Source organism: Dipodomys spectabilis, unplaced genomic scaffold (genome assembly GCF_019054845.1).
Source record: "Dipodomys spectabilis isolate Male_0828 unplaced genomic scaffold, ASM1905484v1 ptg000241l, whole genome shotgun sequence".
In the NCBI taxonomy this organism is placed as follows: Eukaryota; Metazoa; Chordata; class Mammalia; order Rodentia; family Heteromyidae; genus Dipodomys; species Dipodomys spectabilis.
Genome location: NW_024870918.1, coordinates 5,232,899 through 5,252,457, shown reverse-complemented (window position 1 = coordinate 5,252,457; position 19,559 = coordinate 5,232,899). Strand labels below are relative to the sequence as shown.

Genomic DNA, 19,559 nt, shown 5'->3' with positions numbered 1-19,559 from the left:
CAAGTCAGACCAAAACCTAATCAGGATGCATTGTAGGAGAGTAAAAGAGCCATGGCAAGGGTTGGACATTTACCTCAGTGGAAGAGCACTTGCCAGGCAAGTGCTGAATTTGATCCTCAGCTCTGAAAAAAATAAAAGAAAAACCTAGGATGTGGCTTAGTGGTAGAGTGCTTGCTTAGCATGCATGAAGTCCTGGGTTCGATTCCTCAGTACCACATAAGCAGAAAAAGCCAGAAGTGGTCTTATGGCTCAAGTGGTAGAATGTTAGCTTTGAGCTGAAGAAGCCCAGGGACAGTGCCCAGGTCCTGAGTTCAAGCCCCAGGACTGGCAGAAAAGAAAAACCATGGCACTAGTGACAGAGAAGTTTGATCCTCCAAGAGATATTTTGTGAAAGGATTCAAGATCTTAGATCATAACCTCTGACTTACATAGTTTTTGTTTCAACTTCACATGATCTCAATTTCTGCACTCATGGTACTAGAGAATGAAATGAGGTAATATTAAAGTGGCCATCTTACTGAATGGATCAACACTGTATCAACACAATACAATCAGGAAGCAAGTTAATCTTAACTAAACTGTCCATTCCACTAGCTCATGCACAGCTAGTTCTTTCCTTCCTCTGGAGGGAAAGAGATTGTAGGCTGATCTCACAGCTTTTCTCAGCCTCTCAAACTTCAAGGAGGATCTCATTCTACTTAAGAACATTCCCAGTCTAGTGATAAGTTTTTGTCTTGCATATATGTTTCCCTGTCCCTGGATCGGTGCTACTTTAGACCTGGGAGCCTACAGTGAGTTGAGCTTTGCTTAGATGCTGCTGTTTCCCTTGCTGCTGCTTTTCTACTGCTGAACTCTTGCCAGGTCTGGCTGATGGGGAAAGAGGGGTGAAAGGCTTAATGCTAAGTTGGCTCATACTCTCTTAACTGTCACTAGTGTCTTAGAGCTTGGAGGACATTCAAAGTAACAGACTCCTCTTCTCTTAGGCACTTGTGCAATTGTTTCCGATAATTCTCTTCATGAAGACTCACAATGGCGGCTTGCTGGAAGCAGGCAAGCTTTCTCTTCTCCTGGATAAAGCAATGTTACAGGGTTTTTTGAAAATCGCCCTTTGCTTCTCTCTGGTCTGTTCTTGGGTCCCAGACTTCCTCGCTTAACTCAAATTCCAGAACAGTGAATCCTGCAGTTCTATGACTAACACCCTCTGACTAACCCAGGAGATGGCCTCTCATTTCCAAGATAGGAGCAATAATCTCAGGTCAAGAAGTGAACGCCCACACCCCCACTCAGTAATAATGATTTCCCAGGCCAGCACAGCAGCACAAAAATAATAGCAATTCCTTGAGCACCTACCATATGCCTGCGCTCTAGTTTGGGTGTTGAATTTACCTCACAAAAGGCTTATGTGTTAGAGGTTTGGTCTCCAGAATGGGTAACATTGGGAAATGTAAGAGATAGGGTCCTGAGTGAGTTCACTGGGATGTGCTCTCAAACGCACATCTGTTCCCACAGTCTCCCTCTGCTCCCCACAATCAAGATAGGGCTGCTCATCCCAACAATCTCCCTCCCCAGACACACAAACCAAGAGGACCACGTGATTTTGAATTTTGACCTCCCACATCACCAGCCAAAACAAATCTCTCTTGACTGCAAGCCCGTGTCGGGTATTTCATTCTAGCAATAGAAAGCTAACTAATACAGCCAGGCACTCCATTGAGCACTTTGTGTTTGCTTTACATCTCCCCAATAACAATAGAAAGTCAGGTGCGTTTTACAGGGAGGCTTGGTGAAGGACACACCAGCCAAAGTAACTCACCAAAGTAAAGATGGCAGTGCTAAACACATGTTCCTCTTGGTTCTTACTTGCATGGCTACACCGAAGTGTCCAGACTTACAGAAATTAACAACAGCTACTTACGGGAGGCTCCTCAGTTCCGAGTCGATGATATGAGGATTTACACAAGTTTATTACTTGGTCCGTATTCTCTGTATCATAATCTTTGGGAAAAGCTTGTCTTTCGTGGTGCCTTCAGAAGGGATAAATCGTATTTATTATGTATTGCATTACATGTTTTAAAATTATCCAATGAAAATTGATTGTATTTGTGGTGTTATTCTAGTTCTAAATTGAGTCTAGAACAAAGTATTTTTTAAAATCACTTTTCAAGTAGCTGAGGCAACTTTTCCTGCAAGCAGAAAGCACTCGGTATCTACACAGTAATTATTCAGGAACTCCAATGAACTGGATCTCATTTCATAATGTAGATTAGTTACTGAATGTAAATTCCAAAATAAGACATGGTAATATCTTAGAAAAGCAACTTGCCACTTTAGAAATTCTTTCAACCGTGAATTTTAATTATACGTATTTTTCAAAGTAGGATGGCAGAGTATTTGTTCATAGTGATTGATAACCCATGCTTCGTACTTTCTAAAGAGCAGTTAGAGGAATCTGATCATTAACCATAAGCTAAAAAAAGGGGGAGGGGTGGAGGAGGAGAAGAAAAAGAAGAATGCTTCTCTGAAGTATACATGAAGAGGAAAAACTTCCAAACCTCTGTTGTATAAGAGCAGTTGAGAATAATTAAAGGAGAAAGATTTGAGAGTAAGAAATGGAAAGGAAGTTTTATGCTGGTAACATAAGTAGCTGATTTATGAAAGCAGCTACTTCCATAAAGCATTCTTCAATGAAACAAAACAAACTGAGAGTAAGCATTGTTTGGGATACCAAACTAGCTTGTATAAGAGACACTCAAGTACTCAAGTACTAGAGAATTCAACCATCCATCCATTTGCTCATTCAGCAGATACTCTTAGAAATCTACTTGGTGTGATTTGAATATCGTTCAATATGAAACTCAAGTTGACATACTATGTAGCGGGGTCAGAGGTTGGGCCTTTGTAAGTTGATGTGGGCATTAAGAGGGACTATGACTTTCTCTCATTACTGGGTCACTTCTCATAGTACTGAGTTCTCGTCTTGTAAGAAAATTATCTTTAAGTAGTTGTACAAAGTTGTCATTCAACGAAGTAGTTTATGAATACATTGTGCCTTGATCCAGGTCACGCCTCTCAGAATTCTCACCCATCTCTCCCAGGCCGCCCTACCAGTCACTGTTGAATGACGAAATTGTCACCTAGAGACCAGGGATAAGCTGATGCTCCCTTTTGTGTGGGCATCTTCTGCACTTGTCCCTCCTCCTCCTCCTCCTCCTCCTCCTCCTCCTCCTCCTCCTCCTCCTCCTCCTCCTCCTCCTCCTCCTCCTCCTCCTCCTCCTCCTCCTCCTCCTCCTCCTCCTCCTCCTCCTCCTCCTCCTCCTCCTCCTCCTCCTCCTCCTCCTCCTCCTCCTCCTCCTCCTCCTCCTCCTCCTCCTCCTCCTCCTCCTCCTCCTCCTCCCCCTCCTCCTCCCCCTCCTCCTCCCCCTCCTCCTCCCCCTCCTCCTCCTCCTCCTCCCCCTCCTCCTCCTCCCCCCCCCCTCCTCCTCCTCCTCCCCCTCCTCCTCCCCCTCCCCCTCCCCCTCCCCCTCCCCCTCCCCCTCCCCCTCCCCCTCCCCCTCCCCCTCCTCCTCCTCCTCCTCCTCCTCCTCTTCTGCCATGTGTGATGTACCATGAGGCCCTCCAAAAATGTGATCACCTGATCTCGGACTTCCAGCCTTCAGAACCATGAGTTAAACGAACTTCTTTCCTTTATACATTATCCAGTCTCAGACATTCTCTTACACCAATGGAAAATGGACTGAGACTACTACTCACACCAGGCCTTGGGCTGGAAAATGAACTGGGGAGTGATCCTGACGGAGACACTTCTCACTTACTTCCAGTCCAGCCAGAGATAGAAACAACCAGGTAAGAAAAAAGCCTGCCATGTGCTGAGTGTGGTACAGTGGGATGCAGACAGACAGCATCTTTAACCTGAGCCCGATTGGGGCCTGCTCCCTCAACTCCATCTCACATATCGGGTCCCAACCACTGCACTAAGTTCTCCTAACACTCTTGGCCCCCACCTCTGAGCATGGGGCAGAGCTCTATGGTAGAATATGGCAGCCAGTGAGCCAAGGTGGGAAAGCAGGCAGAATACTAGCATGTGAGTCTTCTCTCTTTCTACCTGGGCATCAAGTTACAATAATGACCCTGATAACTCATTAGCATTTTTACGAGAGCCTGACAGAAAGTTCTCACATGCTCAGGGGTAGGGATATCAAACATCATTAAGAAATTGTAAAGCGGACAAGACCACAGAGTTAAGTCACTGCTCAGCCAGGTCCCAGCCATGTGACCTTTCTATGCTTCCCTTTTCCATTTGTGCAAAATGATAATAGAAATGATACTGCCAGGTGCCCATGGCTCACTCCTGTAATCCTAGTTACCTAGGACGCCGAGAGCTGAGGATCACAGTTAGAAGCCAGCCTGGGCAGAAAAGTGTGTGAGACTCTTCAATAAACCACGAGAAAACCGGAAGTGGCGCTGTGGCTCAAGTGGTAGAGTGCTAGCCTCGAGCTGAAGAGCTGTGGGACAGCACCCAGGTCCAGAAAAAAAAAGGAAAGGAAGGAAGGAAGGAAAGAAAGAGAGAGAGGAGAGAGAGAAAGAGAGAGGGGGAGGGAAGGAGGAAGGAAGGAAGGGAGAGAGAGAAAGGAGAAAGAAAGAAAGAAAGAAAGAAAGAAAGAAAGAAAGAAAGAAAGAAAGAAAGAAAGAAAGAAAGAAAGAAAGAAAGAAAGAAAGAAAGAAAGAAAGAAAGAAAGAAAGAAAAGAAAGAAAGAAAGAAAGAAAAGAAAGAAAGAAAGAAAGAAAGGAAAGAAAGAGAGAGAGGAGAGAGAGAAAGAGAGAGGGGGGAGGGAGGGAGGGAGGGAGGGAGGAAGGAAGGGAGAGAGAGAAAGGAGAAAGAAAGAAAGAAAGAAAGAAAGAGAGAGAGAGAGAAGGAAAGAAAGAATAACAAAAGAAAAGCCAGGTGCCAGTGGCTCTTGCCTATAATTCTAGCTACTCAAGAGGCTGAGATCTGAGTATCACAGTTTGAAACCAGGCAGAAAAGTCCATGAGACTTATCTCTAATTAACCAGCAAAAAGCTGGAAGTGGTGATGGGCACCACATTTATGGCCCTGAGTTCAAGTTCTAGTACAGCCTCAAAAAGTAATAAAAGAGACAGACAAAGACAGAGACAGAGAATTTTACTTAAGATTTTCATAGGGATTAAATGTAAGAAGAAAGGCCCTATATTTTGAAGCATCACAGACATCTATACATAGTAAACACTGACTGGCCTCAAAAATCTGGTGTCTGACAGTTGCAACTTTATTTCTCCAAAATTGGATTCAATTTCTCTTTCAGTTTCATCTCTAATCAGGTGGGAAAACCTTATCATCAGTCAAGTGGCAGTTTTACCCAACTGTTAGAAAAGTATGAGGTCCAGAAAAGTAAAAATCCATCTTTGCTGTCATTGAGTGGCTTTGCCTACATCTGCTGAAACTCCTCAATCCTCGGCCGTCCCACCACAGATCTATCCACAGCATTGAACACTGGCATGCACCTAGTGCCGTGTGTACATCTCCTGTTTTAAAAATTGGATTACTTGGTTTGTTGCTGTAAAGTTTTTTCTAACGCATTCTGAGTATTAACCCTCTGTCAGAAGAAGAAAGGCAAATACTTTCTCCCTTCTGTAGGCTGTCTCTGCCCTGGCTTCCATTCTTTAGTTTGATGCCATTTCATTTGTCTATTTCTTCCTGTTTCTTGTGCTTTTAAGATCTTGACCCCCCCCAAATCTTTAAACTTCCCAATGTCCTCTACATCTTAGTCTCATATTTCTTCTATAGTCTAGCATTTCCTCTATATTTTATCCTAGTAGTATAATGTATTACATCTAAATCTTTAATCCATTTGAGACTATTTTTACACTTAGTGAGCAAGAAGGGTCCAATTTCATTCTTCCTATGGATATCTAATTTCCCCAACACCCTTTATTGAAAGGATTTGTTTCTTATGTATTGCATAAGTTCACCATGCACTAGTGGGTTGAGACCATAATTTGAAAAATTCTGCTCCAAATCAATAGGGCTTGTTTGGGGGAGGAGGTCATTTGTCACTACCAAACCCCCACAGACACTGCAGACAAAGCAGACATGTGTTCATATTTGGAGACTTTTTGTTGTTATCATTGAAAACAGGTGTTGCAATGAAGCCCATGAACTTAGAACTCATATAGAGCTGAGGCTGTCCTCCAATAGCATTTCTTTTATTTCAACCTCCTGATGGCTGGGTTTTCAGATTTACATCAGCAAGCCTAATCAGTGACATTTTTTATTGTAAGTATCACAAGTTCAAGATCAGCCTGAGCTGAATAGCATGATTACCTGAAACAAAAACAAATGCAAAACATGAAAAATGAAATCTAGCTAAGTCTAGCAGCTACAGTCTGTCATCTTAACTTCTTGGGAGGCAGCAATTGAGGGAATAGCAATACCAGGCCCAGCCAGCACAAAAAGTTTGTAAGACTTCATCTCAACAAACATCTGGGCACAGTTGGCATATACCTGTCACTCCCAGCCATACAAAGAAGCAAAGCAGGAGGACTGCAGTCCACATTCGCCCAGGGAAAAAGTGAGATCCTATCTCAAGAATAACCAATGCAAAAAGGGCTAGGAGAATGGCTCAAGTTGGTAGAGTACCTGCCTAGCACGAGGCTGAGCTTAAACCTCAGTTTCATCAACAAGCAAAAACAAGCAAAAAATCCTGTCATTTCATTGTAACATCTGAGTAGGGTGGGTTGTTAGCAGTCTAGCAAGTCGCTGTTGATGATGGTGCTAGACATTCTGGTACACAGGCAATCATGCACAGCAACAGCAACAAAAAAATCTGGCCTCAGTATCATTAGCAGTGAGGCTGAGAAAGCTATGAAGACAGCTGCAATCCCAGATTCTTGGGTCAATGATTTCCAAAACATTGCTTTGTGGAAGAGCCAAGCTTCCTCCCCAAATAAGGAAGAACAAATATAAAACTGTCAACTTTATTTTGACAAGCACATTCAGAATAAAAGAATCATCTATCTTCTTTAAAAATAAGATATTTACACCAAAAATCAGCAAAAACAATCTCAGTCCTTTGAAGTGAATAAATTCAGCAATGAGTAAATATGCTATATTGTCATTACAGTTTCTATGTCACCTTGGACTAATGCAAAAATCATCATTGGCAGTCAGATCTATAGTCTCTTGCATATGCTAATTCATCTGAGCATAAATTTGACAGCACTTAACTTAGTTCATGACCAAAGATGATGGATACCTGTAGTATCTGTTAACTGCCTGAAACAAGTCTTCAAGGCCAGTTGGACATCCAAGCTGGGAGGAAGGTCTGTAGGACCTCTTATCAGCAGTGCCAGATTTTCCCTGAAGAAAATCTTGCTTCTGCTGAAGACATTGTTTTATCAAGACCAGAGCTGAAGGCTGCAGATGTAAGTAGCTCTTTATAAAAAATATTTATCAACTGGGTACACATGGCTCATGCCTCTAATCCTAGCTACTCAGGAGGCAGATTTGTGAGGATTACAGTTAGAAGCCAGCCCAGGCAGGGAAAATCTGTGAAACTCTTATTTCCAATTAATCAGCAAAAAGCTGAAAATAGAGCTGTGGTTCAAGCGGCACAGAACTGAATCTTTGAGTGAAAAAGCTCAGGGACAATACCCAGACCCTGAGTTCAAGCCCCAGGACTGGTACACACACACACACACACACACACACACACACACATCATCATCATCATCATCATCATCATCATCATCAAGATTTATCTGAAACATAATTATCAGTAGATGAAAGTTGTTTTCTCTACTGTGTGTTAGAGAAACAAAGTCACAAAGTAACACCGTTTTTCAGAGGCCATTGCTTTAGAAAAGTATTCTATACCAGACCTTAGCAGAGCAGATGAAACCAGAATGAAATCACTGTGCTAATTCTATAGAATCCAACAGGCCAGTTTTCCAAAAGCACAGGAGAACTCAGCCTACCTGATGATGAGATGATAAAAGTCCTCTCATTGTAACTCTATCATAAAGGTCACTTCTAACATGACTAATACATGTATATATATATATATATTCGTATATATGAAATAAAAAGATTAATCCATTTTTGTTCTCTATCTGCTATTTTTTTCAACTTCGTTCTGCCTATAATGACAATATTCTCTGCTCTATCCAATGGAGAGCTTACTCTATTTCCTGGAAAGAGATATTGCCTGGTTATAAAACTTCAAACAAAAGCCAATTCAAATTCTAAATTTGTGGTAACTTTGTTTTAACACCATGAAGAGAATCAGGAATGGAGAGAGGACTGATAGAACAAAATCCAAACTGCAGACTACATAAGTCTGGATTGTGTTGCCAAAAATAAAGAGAAAAATGATGCTTGGGATGATTTAGAAGACTCAGACAATAGCAGGTATGGTAAAGTTCAGCACAGGAGGCCCATGCTAGACCAATGTCCAGCATATCCAATTGTACACAGCTTCCAGTCACCATCTAAGCCCTCCACCCATCTCCACCTTGAGTCATGACTTATCAAGAAAATCTGTTGAGACAAGCAGTTTCCTTCCTGATATCTGAGTCCTTAGCAAATCAGATCTAGAAGCCTCCCTGAAGTAAGATTCAGGACTAAACAAACGAGTCCGAGACACAGTAGAGTTCATCCAGTCCCTCTATTACTATGTCATCTTTAGTTTTGTTTTATAGGCTATGTGAGAATATCTGGAGTTTCCCTTAGTAGATACAGGGATTGGTGTGTGTGTGTGTGTGTGTGTGTGTGTGTGTGTGTGTGTGTGTGTGTGTGTGTGTGTGTGTGTGTGTGTGTGTGTGTGTGTGTGGTGTGTGGTGTGTGTGTGTGCTTTATTATTCATCTTTGTGATCTCCATGACTAGCATAGTCTGACACATTGTAAATACTCATTAAATCTGTCTTGATTGATTGATTTCCTATTCCTACATCTTGTGAGCGAGCTTAATATAACTGCTGAAAACAAAGGCTTTCAAACGTGTCTATACCCTTAAAGGAGGTCATCTTAGTCTGCATCACATTCACCAAAAGGAAGTGATCACGCATACAGACAAGCTTGTTTTTTTTGCAACACCAGCTTGTCTCCAGGGGAATTATTAATCCACTTGTTTAATGGGAAGACTCTCAATATCCAGATGCATCTCACTGACTGAAGAGGGAGTTTTGATCTGAGCAATGGCTGGCATGAGAAGAATGAGAATCTGAGCCCCGTTCTAACTCCTGGTTACTTGACAAGAGACACATTTTTTTGTCTTTGCAGATCACAGAGGCGTTAAACAATGTTGAGTTAAAACTCCAGATGGCAGAATATATTAACATTAAATTTTAGAATTATTAATGTAGCTCACAGCTCTGCTGTCAGCTATTGTGTTCTTGCTGTAAATATAGTATAAATGAAAGGAGAAAGATACCTTTTCTGTTGTTTTAGAATCCTCTGCTATCTAAGACTTTACAAAAATTACCCTTGAGAATCAGCTACATTCTCTAACATATTAGAAGTATAACACCAATAGAAGCTGAGACTGTAAAGAAATGTTTGACAATCCTCTTCAAAGCTTTCATGAGCAAAAAATTTGTATGCCAAGGTAGAGTTATTTGGTGGCACAGCTACCCAACTGACAAATGAAGACTTTGAGATCGATTTTCAGTGTCAATAAAGAGAATCTTATGTTTGGGAGGGAAAAACAATGACATTTCAGACTTATGAAGAGCGATTTTTTGTTTTCCAAAGTGTCTCATGCCATATGAGATTTGTGCATCATTACCATGAAACCACAGAACTATAAGCCCCAAAAGAAAGTCACTTGGTGAAGACAGAGAAATCTTTTTCTACACTCAACATATATCGAATGGTATGTAAATAACATCAATCATTAGTATAAATTATCTTCAGAGAAAAGCTTTGAACCCAGAAGGGCCTGTGGAGGACATTGAAAGGAAACTAGGAATAAACAGCAGGAAGCGATGTCTGCTCTTCCAGTTAAGTAAACATCAGTCTGATTAATGACCAAATAATGACTTTGAGCATGCCATAAGGAGCACTTATTGATTATGATGGATTGTCTGACCTGGGACAAAATAGATAAAATTCAAATGGTATTAGGTCCAGATGGTTTGATAGTGGGAGAATAGGTTCAATTTGTGCCTGAATGTCCAGCAGGACCTTGGACATGCCTTGGGTAGCATCTTTGTCAAAGCTCCAGGGACGGGAGGGGCGGGGTGGAATCAGAACACATTACATTCACTGCTCTGACTCTGACATAAATCAAACCCAGCCAGAGACAACCTTTGCAAATTATTTGTATTTGTCAAAGGATTGCTTAACACGGAGAGAAAATGCCAAGCTGGGCACTGGTGGCTCACACCTGTAATCCTAGCTACTCAGGAAGCTGAGCTCTGAGGATCGTGATTCACAGCCCAGGCGACTTTTATCTCCAATAAACCACCAGAAAACAAGAAGTGGCACTGCGGCTCTAGTGGCCTTGATCTGAAGAGCTGAGGGACAGCACCCAGGTCCAGAGTTCAAGTCCCACGACTGACAAAAAGAAAGAAGGAAAGAAAGAAGGAAGGAAGGAAGGAAGGAAGGAAGGAAGGAAGGAAGGAAGGAAGGAAGGAAGGAAGGAAGGAAGGAAGGAAGGAAGGGGAAGGAGGGAGGGAGGGAGGGAAGGAAAGAGAGAGGGAGGGAGGGAGGGAGGAAGCCAATTTAAAAACCAAGCAAGCAGTGACACAGTCCAAAAAGAAGCTGACTTAGGAAACAGTAACACCTGTGCCCATCACCTTTATAATAGCAATTTTAAAAACAGGCAAATATTCAGACTGTTTCATAGTATTGACAATTGAACTCAGGCTTGCTAAGCAAGCAATCTACCATTCGATCCACTCCTCTAGTACTGTACACAGCCCTTTGAAGTCTGTAAGAATGTCATGGTATCTTAACCTCTAGGAGAGTGTCTGCAGTGGCCCATTGATTTATTGGATTGTATTCCTACAGGGCAAGCAGATGCTACTGGGTTCTGAAAGCTTGAGGATTCTTATACCATAGTGAGGGGAATTCACCTTATACCATAGTGAGGGGAATTCACCTTATACCATAGTGAGGGGAATTCACCTGCTCTAATTGAATGAATGGATTTATTATGGATTTTGCTAACCCATCCTTCTTGTCCCAGCCATTTAAAAACAAGTTAAGCTTAAGGTACTGACTTCAGATGCATGCCACCTGCAAGGTTAGGTACCATGGCCTCCTAAAGGGCTAAGAGTCAAAATTCTTGCAGTCACATACTCTATACCACAAGATACTCTGAAATAAGAAATCCCAATACATACTTTCAAAGACTCCTGGAGAGGGGGTAATTCTCTTATCATTGAGAACCAGCATACCATGCTTTAGAGTTCTCTGGAAGATCCTAAGGGCCTAGGCAAACCTCTTCTAGGAAAATTTATCTGATCCAAAAATCTAAGTTCAATGCTTCTCTAGGATTCTTCCAGAACACCTGGCCTATCCTTGATTATAGAATGCATCACAATGCATTTTAATTGGTCAGTTAACCATCCCCTGCTGACTCACAATAATGTCTGATGTACTAAAGACAGAGGGTAGTCACTATGAATACCTAACCCAGCAGTGTCTTTAACATACATGACAATTACTCAATAAATATATTTTAACTGTGTGTGTGTGTGTGTGTGTGTGTGTGTGTGTGTGTGTGTGTGTTGCCAGAGATCCAACTGAGACCCTACACATGCTAGGAAAGCACAGAGCTATACCCACAACCTTTAGCAAATATACTAAATATATTTGCTTTAGTATATTTTTAGTATATGGCTTACTAATGCATGGGGAATTTCTTATCTCTGATTTAATTTGACCTTGGCCTCTCCCTCCCCCATTGAAGTGCACCAACTCAGTGTGGGGGATTAAAAAAGTTGACCACCTGGTGACCTTGCCTGTAATCCTAGCTCCTCAGGAGGCTGAGATCTATATTTTAGCAAATATACTAAAGTGTCATTTGCATTTTATTAAATAAGTTCTCCACTCATTATCTAGAAAGGAAACAATGGAAAAAAGAAAACAGTGACCAGAAGAAAATAATGTTAATGTTTCTAGCTCCTAGATGACCAGTATAAAGTTTTTCTCAGTGTTTACAAAATTGTGATTTTTTTTAATTTCAAGATATTCTTCCTCTCACTTTCAACTAAAGGAGACTAAATTATTTGCACTAAGGTTTATTTAGCAATCACTAAGTAACATTATAGTTAGTCTTCCATTTAACTGAACCAGGTACAATTTGATTAGGGATCTAATATTGTAACAATGAAACATCATATATATTCCTGTCAATTAATTATCTTTGCTGATGAATCAAAACTTAGTTAAACCAAAGTGTCATTAGTGTGACTAATGACAATTAAAACTGCATTATGTTTCAGAATGAAATAAAGGAAACAGAACAATAAAATGTTACAGTGCCTATCAAAAATAATAACACAAAATTCAGGTTCACTGATAATTCACTTTTTCAAAGCACTACAAAGAACTTGCTTGCCTCATTTATATATGATTTCTTTTTTCTACTCTTTACATCTAAAGTGAATTGTCCTGGGGCTTGAGCTCAGGGTCTGTACACCATCCCTGAGTTTTTGTGCTCAAGTGCTCTACCAGTTTGAGCCACAGAGCCATTTCTGGCTTTTTGGATTTAATTGGAGATAAATGTTTCACAAACTTTCCTCACTGGGCTAGCTTCGAACCACAATCCTTAGATCTCAGCCTCCTGAGTAGCTAGGATTATAGGCAAGGTCACTAGGTGGTCAACTTTTTTAACCTACACTGAGTTGGTGCACTTCAATGGGGGAGGGAGAGGCCAAGGTCAAATTAAATCAGAGATAAGAAATTCCCCATGCATTAGTAAGCCATATACTAAATTTTGCTATGAACCTGAATGTTTAGAATTTGGAATTCCTTCTCTAGTATGGAAGCTACCTCTGGATTACCAGCCCAGCACTCTTCTTTATAGGCATGGCCATCGGAGAACTACCCTGTTTTCATTTCACCTGCACACAGATACTTCACACAGGGATAGAGGGATCTGACCTATAATTTTTTAAATTTGGAACTGAAAATATCTTAAAGACAAACTTTCTTTGCGGGATAAAAGTACAAATTATGGACTTTGATTGCAACAACCATATTTCTCCTAGTCTGTCCTAACAGAAAGCAAATCCATGACAAAGAGGAAAAGAAAAGAAAAATGAAGTGAGATCCGGTCGTGTCCTTCGTTCTTCTGGTCCTAAGGTCCAGTTGTACCTCTGCCTTCCTTATCTGATAGCCAACCATGCATGAACACTGGAGTTTATGTGTTCTATTGTTTAGGCTAGTACCAACTGAGTATCTGTCCCTTACAACCTTACAGTACTGATGCACACACACAGAAAATTGTACCAATGGCGGCAAACCATTAGTTTGAGGGTCTGGATGTCACTATGTCCCACATTCTTCTCACCTCCTTCCTTAACCCTCTAGAAAAAGATCATCATTGAGGTAAACGAAGGGAAGCTTGATGACTAAGAATGACTACAGCAGCATTTTAATGAGGAGAAGGCTGTGGTGTGTACTGTCTAGCTAGGAGATGGGCCAATGGATAGGAAGTTGGTTCGAGACACAGTCCCCTGGATACAGCATTTTTTTTTCCCAAATTGGCATGTGCCCACAAGAAATGTCTATTCTATATTCATCTTCCAAGGGTTCATCTTACACCCAAATTGTTTTAGTTTCATAAATGTCAGTTAAATTGGGCAAACCTTCCCATAAAAATCATAGTATCACTATTCTCTAATTATTCATTTTGGGGGAAAATATCGTTTGGAAATTAAATTTGGGGAAAATTTGTTGAAATTTCCTGAAAGAGCAAAGTATAGAAAGCAAAAAGTAGTCAATAAAAAAGAGACGGCATCATCTGAATTTTCTCACAAAATAGAGTGTTCCCTCTCAGAAGAAAACTACTTCATTCAAAAACCATTTGTGGATAGCATGCATGTATTGAGGAAGAAAAACGTAGAACTAGATTAAAAATAACAGTGTGTAGGCGCTGCCATTATAGAACACAGACAAGAATGAAGGGTAGTTAAACCAAACGAAGATGCATAGCATCCTACTTTTTACCCAACATAAACTAGCAATTAAAAAGATACTTTAAAAAGACTCATAAGCCATACCAAATGAGTCAAACTGAAAAAGATGAACTATTGTGTCTACATTCTGATCCTTTAAAGAATGTTGCTTCAGGGACAAAGCTGTAGAAAATGGTATCTGTTTTTTTAAAGTAATTTTACTTTATTCTTACTGTGGAAACAAAGTGTGTTCTTTAGGACAAATATAGAAGTAACAGAATAGCAAAAAAGGACAGTTCAGTAACCCATCATTCAGTAATATTTTATTTTATGAGATGACTATTGTTCCAATGCAGATAGATACATTTTTTTAACCAAAGAAAGGAGGCTCTAGTACACATTTTTTGGAGGATGTATAAAGTTATTATTTTTCCAATATTAATCATTATACTTTGCTGACCTCCTGTTAAAAAATAATGTATGCTCTAATAAATCAGGCACATACTCATTTTTTCTTGGGAAGAATTAATAGTGTTGCGACTGAAATATAAAGCAAACTAAACCACTGCTGATTCATTTCTAACTGGAAAAAAAATTAAAAATTTTCAATCCTGAATATTTTTGTCAGAAGTAGGACGTTGTTGTGAAATTAAAGTTCTAAATTCCTTAAGCGTCTACTAACAACAAGAGCCAGACGTCCTCAAGAATATTACGGGGGAGCAACCGTATAATTTCCCATCCAAAACCAAAAAAGGACGCTATAGAAAGTGAAAGAAGGGCTTTTGATTTGTCTCTGATGACCAAAAGGAAACTTCCAGAATATCAGAGTGTGCAGTCACCTCCTCTATAGCGTACCTGGAGGAAATCTGACTGGAGTATCTTTGTGCCATCTAGAGACCACCATGTTGAGGGATGGGGCTCTGGAGTGGAAATGTCTATGGGGGTTAATCTTAAATCATGGATGGGCTGGGTGGAAGTGGGGGGAGGGGACAGGAGGAGAGAGGGAGCTGACACAAAGATCAGCAAGACCAGCAAGAGCCAAGGTGGAACGGAGCCTCTAAGGAGAAGCCCTGGCTAATATCTTCCACAGACCAATAGAACTCACACGTGTCAGACATAACCGTAAGACCGGGACATGGCTCACCCAGTACCACCAATGCCAAATGTCACACTGCTCTGTACTTTGCACCTACAGACGGCCTGGGGGTGGGGTAGATACAGAATGTGGAGGAGGAGGGAAGACTGGCAAAGAGTGGGCATTGTTCTGAAAGGGACTATTTTAAACTAAAACAAGCTGTTGAAACTCAAAGAGGTAGAGATGACCTTTAATTGGCTTGAATCTCTAGTAACCAGCAGTCAAACAGTTAGGAAAATTCTCTCCAGAAGATAAATTTTATCTATTCATCTGAGTTGTTTGCAGATTTGGAATTCTGCTACCTGCCAGGAATAGTGAACCTATTTCTGTATCCTTGGTTTTCTGTTTAATCCTTAGTTGTCTATTAAATTTATGCCCACATATTATTATGGGTCTGGAACTTTGGGGTTAGGAAATAAAAATACATCTTTAAAATGTAAATATCTCTTGTCCCTGCATGAACCCAGTCTCCTTAATACCTGGCATCAGTCCCTGAGGATTTGACAGGCACTGTAAGAAGGAGCAACACAAGTTTAGCTCTGGCATTCAATTCTCCACAGCAAAATAGAGGCCCGTGTGTTAGCCTCTTCCAAAGTCACGTGCCATGTTATCCTGTGGGCTTCACGAAATCATGGCTGTGAAAACCAACTGGTTTTACTATGTCTTGTGCTACACTATAGTCTTTTTTAAATTTGGGGTGATGTTCCTTTTTGTTACCTTTTCATTTCTAAAAAGATTACATTGTGTTTAAGTGGTAATCCAAGATGTGGGAGATGTACAATAGAATAACAAGCACAGAATCAAAAACAAAGAGGTCTTGCTATACCAACGAATATCCAACGTGAGTCCAGTGAAACATAAGCTTTCTTAATAATCATGCAATTGTCTTTGAAGGATGATTCAGGGGTTCATGTTGGAAAATGCCCACTCCCTCTCTTCTCACAGCAGCAGACTTCCTAGGAAACAGATGGTAGTAGCAAATCTACAAGGGCCTATGCATTACCAGTCATGCTTCTGCTTTCATTCTTACAGCTACAGTATATGAATCTAGCCCTTGTCAGATCCCAAATTTAAACTCAATGTTTCTGACTACTAAGTGTCACTTAACCATGGTAAGATGTACATAATTATAATACACTATAGTCTTATCTCAAGGCCCTTATAAATTATATAAACACTCATAAAGTCCTCATTGTATCTTTATTCCTTGCTCTAAGGCTTGTTCTTCATACTTGTTCTTCTTGCTTGACCATGAAACCCAACAGAAACCGCCTTTCTCTGGTTTAAATTATATGTGTGTGCATGGAAACTATACAACCAAACAGATTTTTTTTTTTTTGCCAGCCCTGGGTCTTGAACTTAGGGCCTGAGCATTGTTCCCTGAGCTTCTTTTGCTTAAGGCTAGCACTCTACCACTTCAGCTACAGTGCCACTTCCAGCTTTTTCTGTTTATGTAGTACTGAGGAATCAAACCCAGGGCTTCATGCATGCTAGGCAAGCACTCTATCACTAAGCCACATTCTCAGCCCCCCAAAGAGTTTTCAATGTACACAAAAATAAACTTTCTTCCAAAGATGGCGGTTCAAAGCCAGCCCAGACAGAAAAGTCCCTGAGACATTTATCTCCAATAAAACTACCCTGAAAAAGCCAAAAGTGGTGCTGTGGCTCAGGTGGTAGAATGCTAGCCTTGAGCACAAGGAGATTCAGGGTCAGCACCTAGGCCCTGAATTCAAGCCCCAGGACCAACAAAGTAAAAAATAAAAACTTTCTCTTCTGAGACTGAGTCTATGTTAATGTTTGGAGAGTTGCTAGGAAGAAAGGCTCTAATAAAATACAGCAAAGGGACAGGCTGCAACAAGTGGTTAATGCATACTTTTTGTTCATTTCTACCTTTTATCCTAGTTCTTAAGCATATGTACGAGATGTAGGGAGATGGGATTGTTGCCTGACCAGATCTACATAACTGTAGTTTAGCCCTATGTGATGTGAGGGATTATAAATAATTCCAGGTAAGTACCCAGGAAAATCATTGATTAAACATAGGAAGAATGGAATCGCAAACTAAACATTTGTTTTGGTTGAGCACACTAATGATATCCTGGGGCTTTAAAACTAGATTATCTCTCTCCAGTGAAAGTGGAGTGTCTTAAATACATATCTGGACTCCATATTCAGATTGCACAATAGAGGAAAATCTGAAGGGTTACATTGAAATACTGGTTTCCCCTTTAATTTATTATTCATGCCTAAATGATTTTTTAAAAAATCTTTAAAACAACGAGGTTCCCCTAACCCTTAATTACCCCATTTGATTTTTCTTTCCCTTTTCCCTTTCCTTTCTGTTTTTTCCTATTAGGGTATAGGAGAGTGGGTTGGAAGAAATAAAATGCCATGTTTAATTTATGGTGTAGGCAAGAAAGAAAATTAATTGAAATTACAAATACAGAAAAATAATTAATCTGAGTCCTTAAAATGGAGTGTCTCCATGGAGACCAGAGCAGACACTATCTCCATGGAGATCTGAATGATTGGGTTTGTTGTTGTTGTTGTTTAAATTGTTATCACTTGTTATGAGAGGTCAGTTTTGCCATAAAGTAAGAGTAAGTGATTGAGTGAGTGAATTGAATAAGTGAGTGAGGCCTTTATGAGAAAAATGTATTCAGGGTAAGTGGAAATGATGCTGGTTCTTATTCTGCTTTTTCCATTGAGTGGGAAGACATCTCAGGAGATAATTTTATCTCAAAGCCAAATTTCTAAAAACATCTGATGGTGGGGTCCACGAAGCTACCGGAAGCAGCAGGGAATGAGGATTTCTAGAAAAGATGCTTTGTGACGCAGAAGCACCAAGGTGTAATGAGGGCAAAAATGGTTCCAGAGTTACTACTCTAGTCATAGTGAAGAGGCGGCTCATTGGCAAAGTCTTGTCCCAGATATGGACCAGAGATCTCCCTTAGCAACAGTTCTGAGAGTATCACTTGATTCTGGCTATCATACACTACTGTTGGTAATTCACACAGTAAAGCTGAAACAACCTTCTCTTGCATGCCAAATGAGAAACTGGAAAAATCCAAATGTTTATACTGTATAATCAGAAATAACACAGAATGTCTCTCAGTTACAGATTGTACCTACAGGTATGGTCATTGAATTGACCAAATACTCATAGAAAGGCCATCCAAATATGTATTCACTGATCAAATTAACTATCAATAACAAAGGGAATTAGCTAGGCATCAGTAGTTCATACCTGTAATCCTAGCTACTCTGAGGGAAAAAGTCTTTCCAATTAACCAGCAAAATTCTGGATTATAGTATGGTTCAAATAGTAGAAGGGCAGCTATGAGCAAGAAAGCCTCCGAGTTCCACCCAAGTATTGGCATACCACACACACACACACACACACACACACACACACACACATCATCCTTCATATACCCATCTCTATTTTGCACAAATCAATTGACACTGAGTTAATCAGCATTAGTCTCCTTACTGGCCTATCATTTCTTGAGACCAATGATCATATTTTAACACACATAAACAAACTTTCCTGTGTTCACTGTACTTCAGGCTAGATTGTACTTCACACTGTTCATTGATCATATGGTAATTCTAACACTACCCTTTTTACAATGGCAGACACACTACCCTAGAAGAGTCAGGTCACTTGACTCTTACCTAGCAGTGTTATTCAACTTAGAGCCCAATATTTTACCATTGTGTGAAACTAAATAGTGTTCTTTAATGTAGATTATATGTTCCAGGCATGATAATAGGAGCTTTATAAAGTTACCTCATTGATAATTTTTGTGTTCCTGTCTTTGTGTTCCAACACATTAGCAAAGTGCTTGCACAGCACAATAAATGTTCACTGGGTTGAATTTGTCTTCTTGCTTCCAAATCTCCCTTCTACAACCAATAGTAGAAGAGCCCTCTGTATTTTCAAACAGGTGCTGGGCCGAGACACAGTATTCCACTACCCTTTTTCTGCTCATCAGATCCCTTACTTTTTTCTACATTTATGTTCTTCTGGTAGATTTTCTTGTGTAGGTCTATGTTCTTCACAGGGCAACTTTGGAAGCAATGATATTGCAGAAGAGAGCAGAAACACTACCCCTTTGCAAAAGTTTCTCCTTAGCACTAACTTCCAATATTGATGTCTGTCATGACCCAAATCCTTATGGATAAACAGAAATCAGAAGAGCTGTGTTTTTTTTTCTTGAAAGTCATATGGGAATTCCCATATAAGGGTGAAACGGGTGATGTAAGTATCTATTCCACAG

General features: G+C 40.4%; 1 protein-coding gene across 1 annotated transcript in view; it reads right to left on the bottom strand.

Annotated features, from left to right (window-relative positions):
* CUNH9orf135 (chromosome unknown C9orf135 homolog) overlaps positions 1 to 19,559 on the bottom strand; it is a 57,729-nt gene that overhangs the window by 36,606 nt on the left and 1,564 nt on the right. The window contains exon 2 of the mRNA XM_042699408.1: positions 1,916 to 2,024. Coding sequence (XP_042555342.1) covers positions 1,916 to 2,024 — 109 coding nt within the window. The remainder of the gene's footprint in view (positions 1 to 1,915; positions 2,025 to 19,559) is intronic.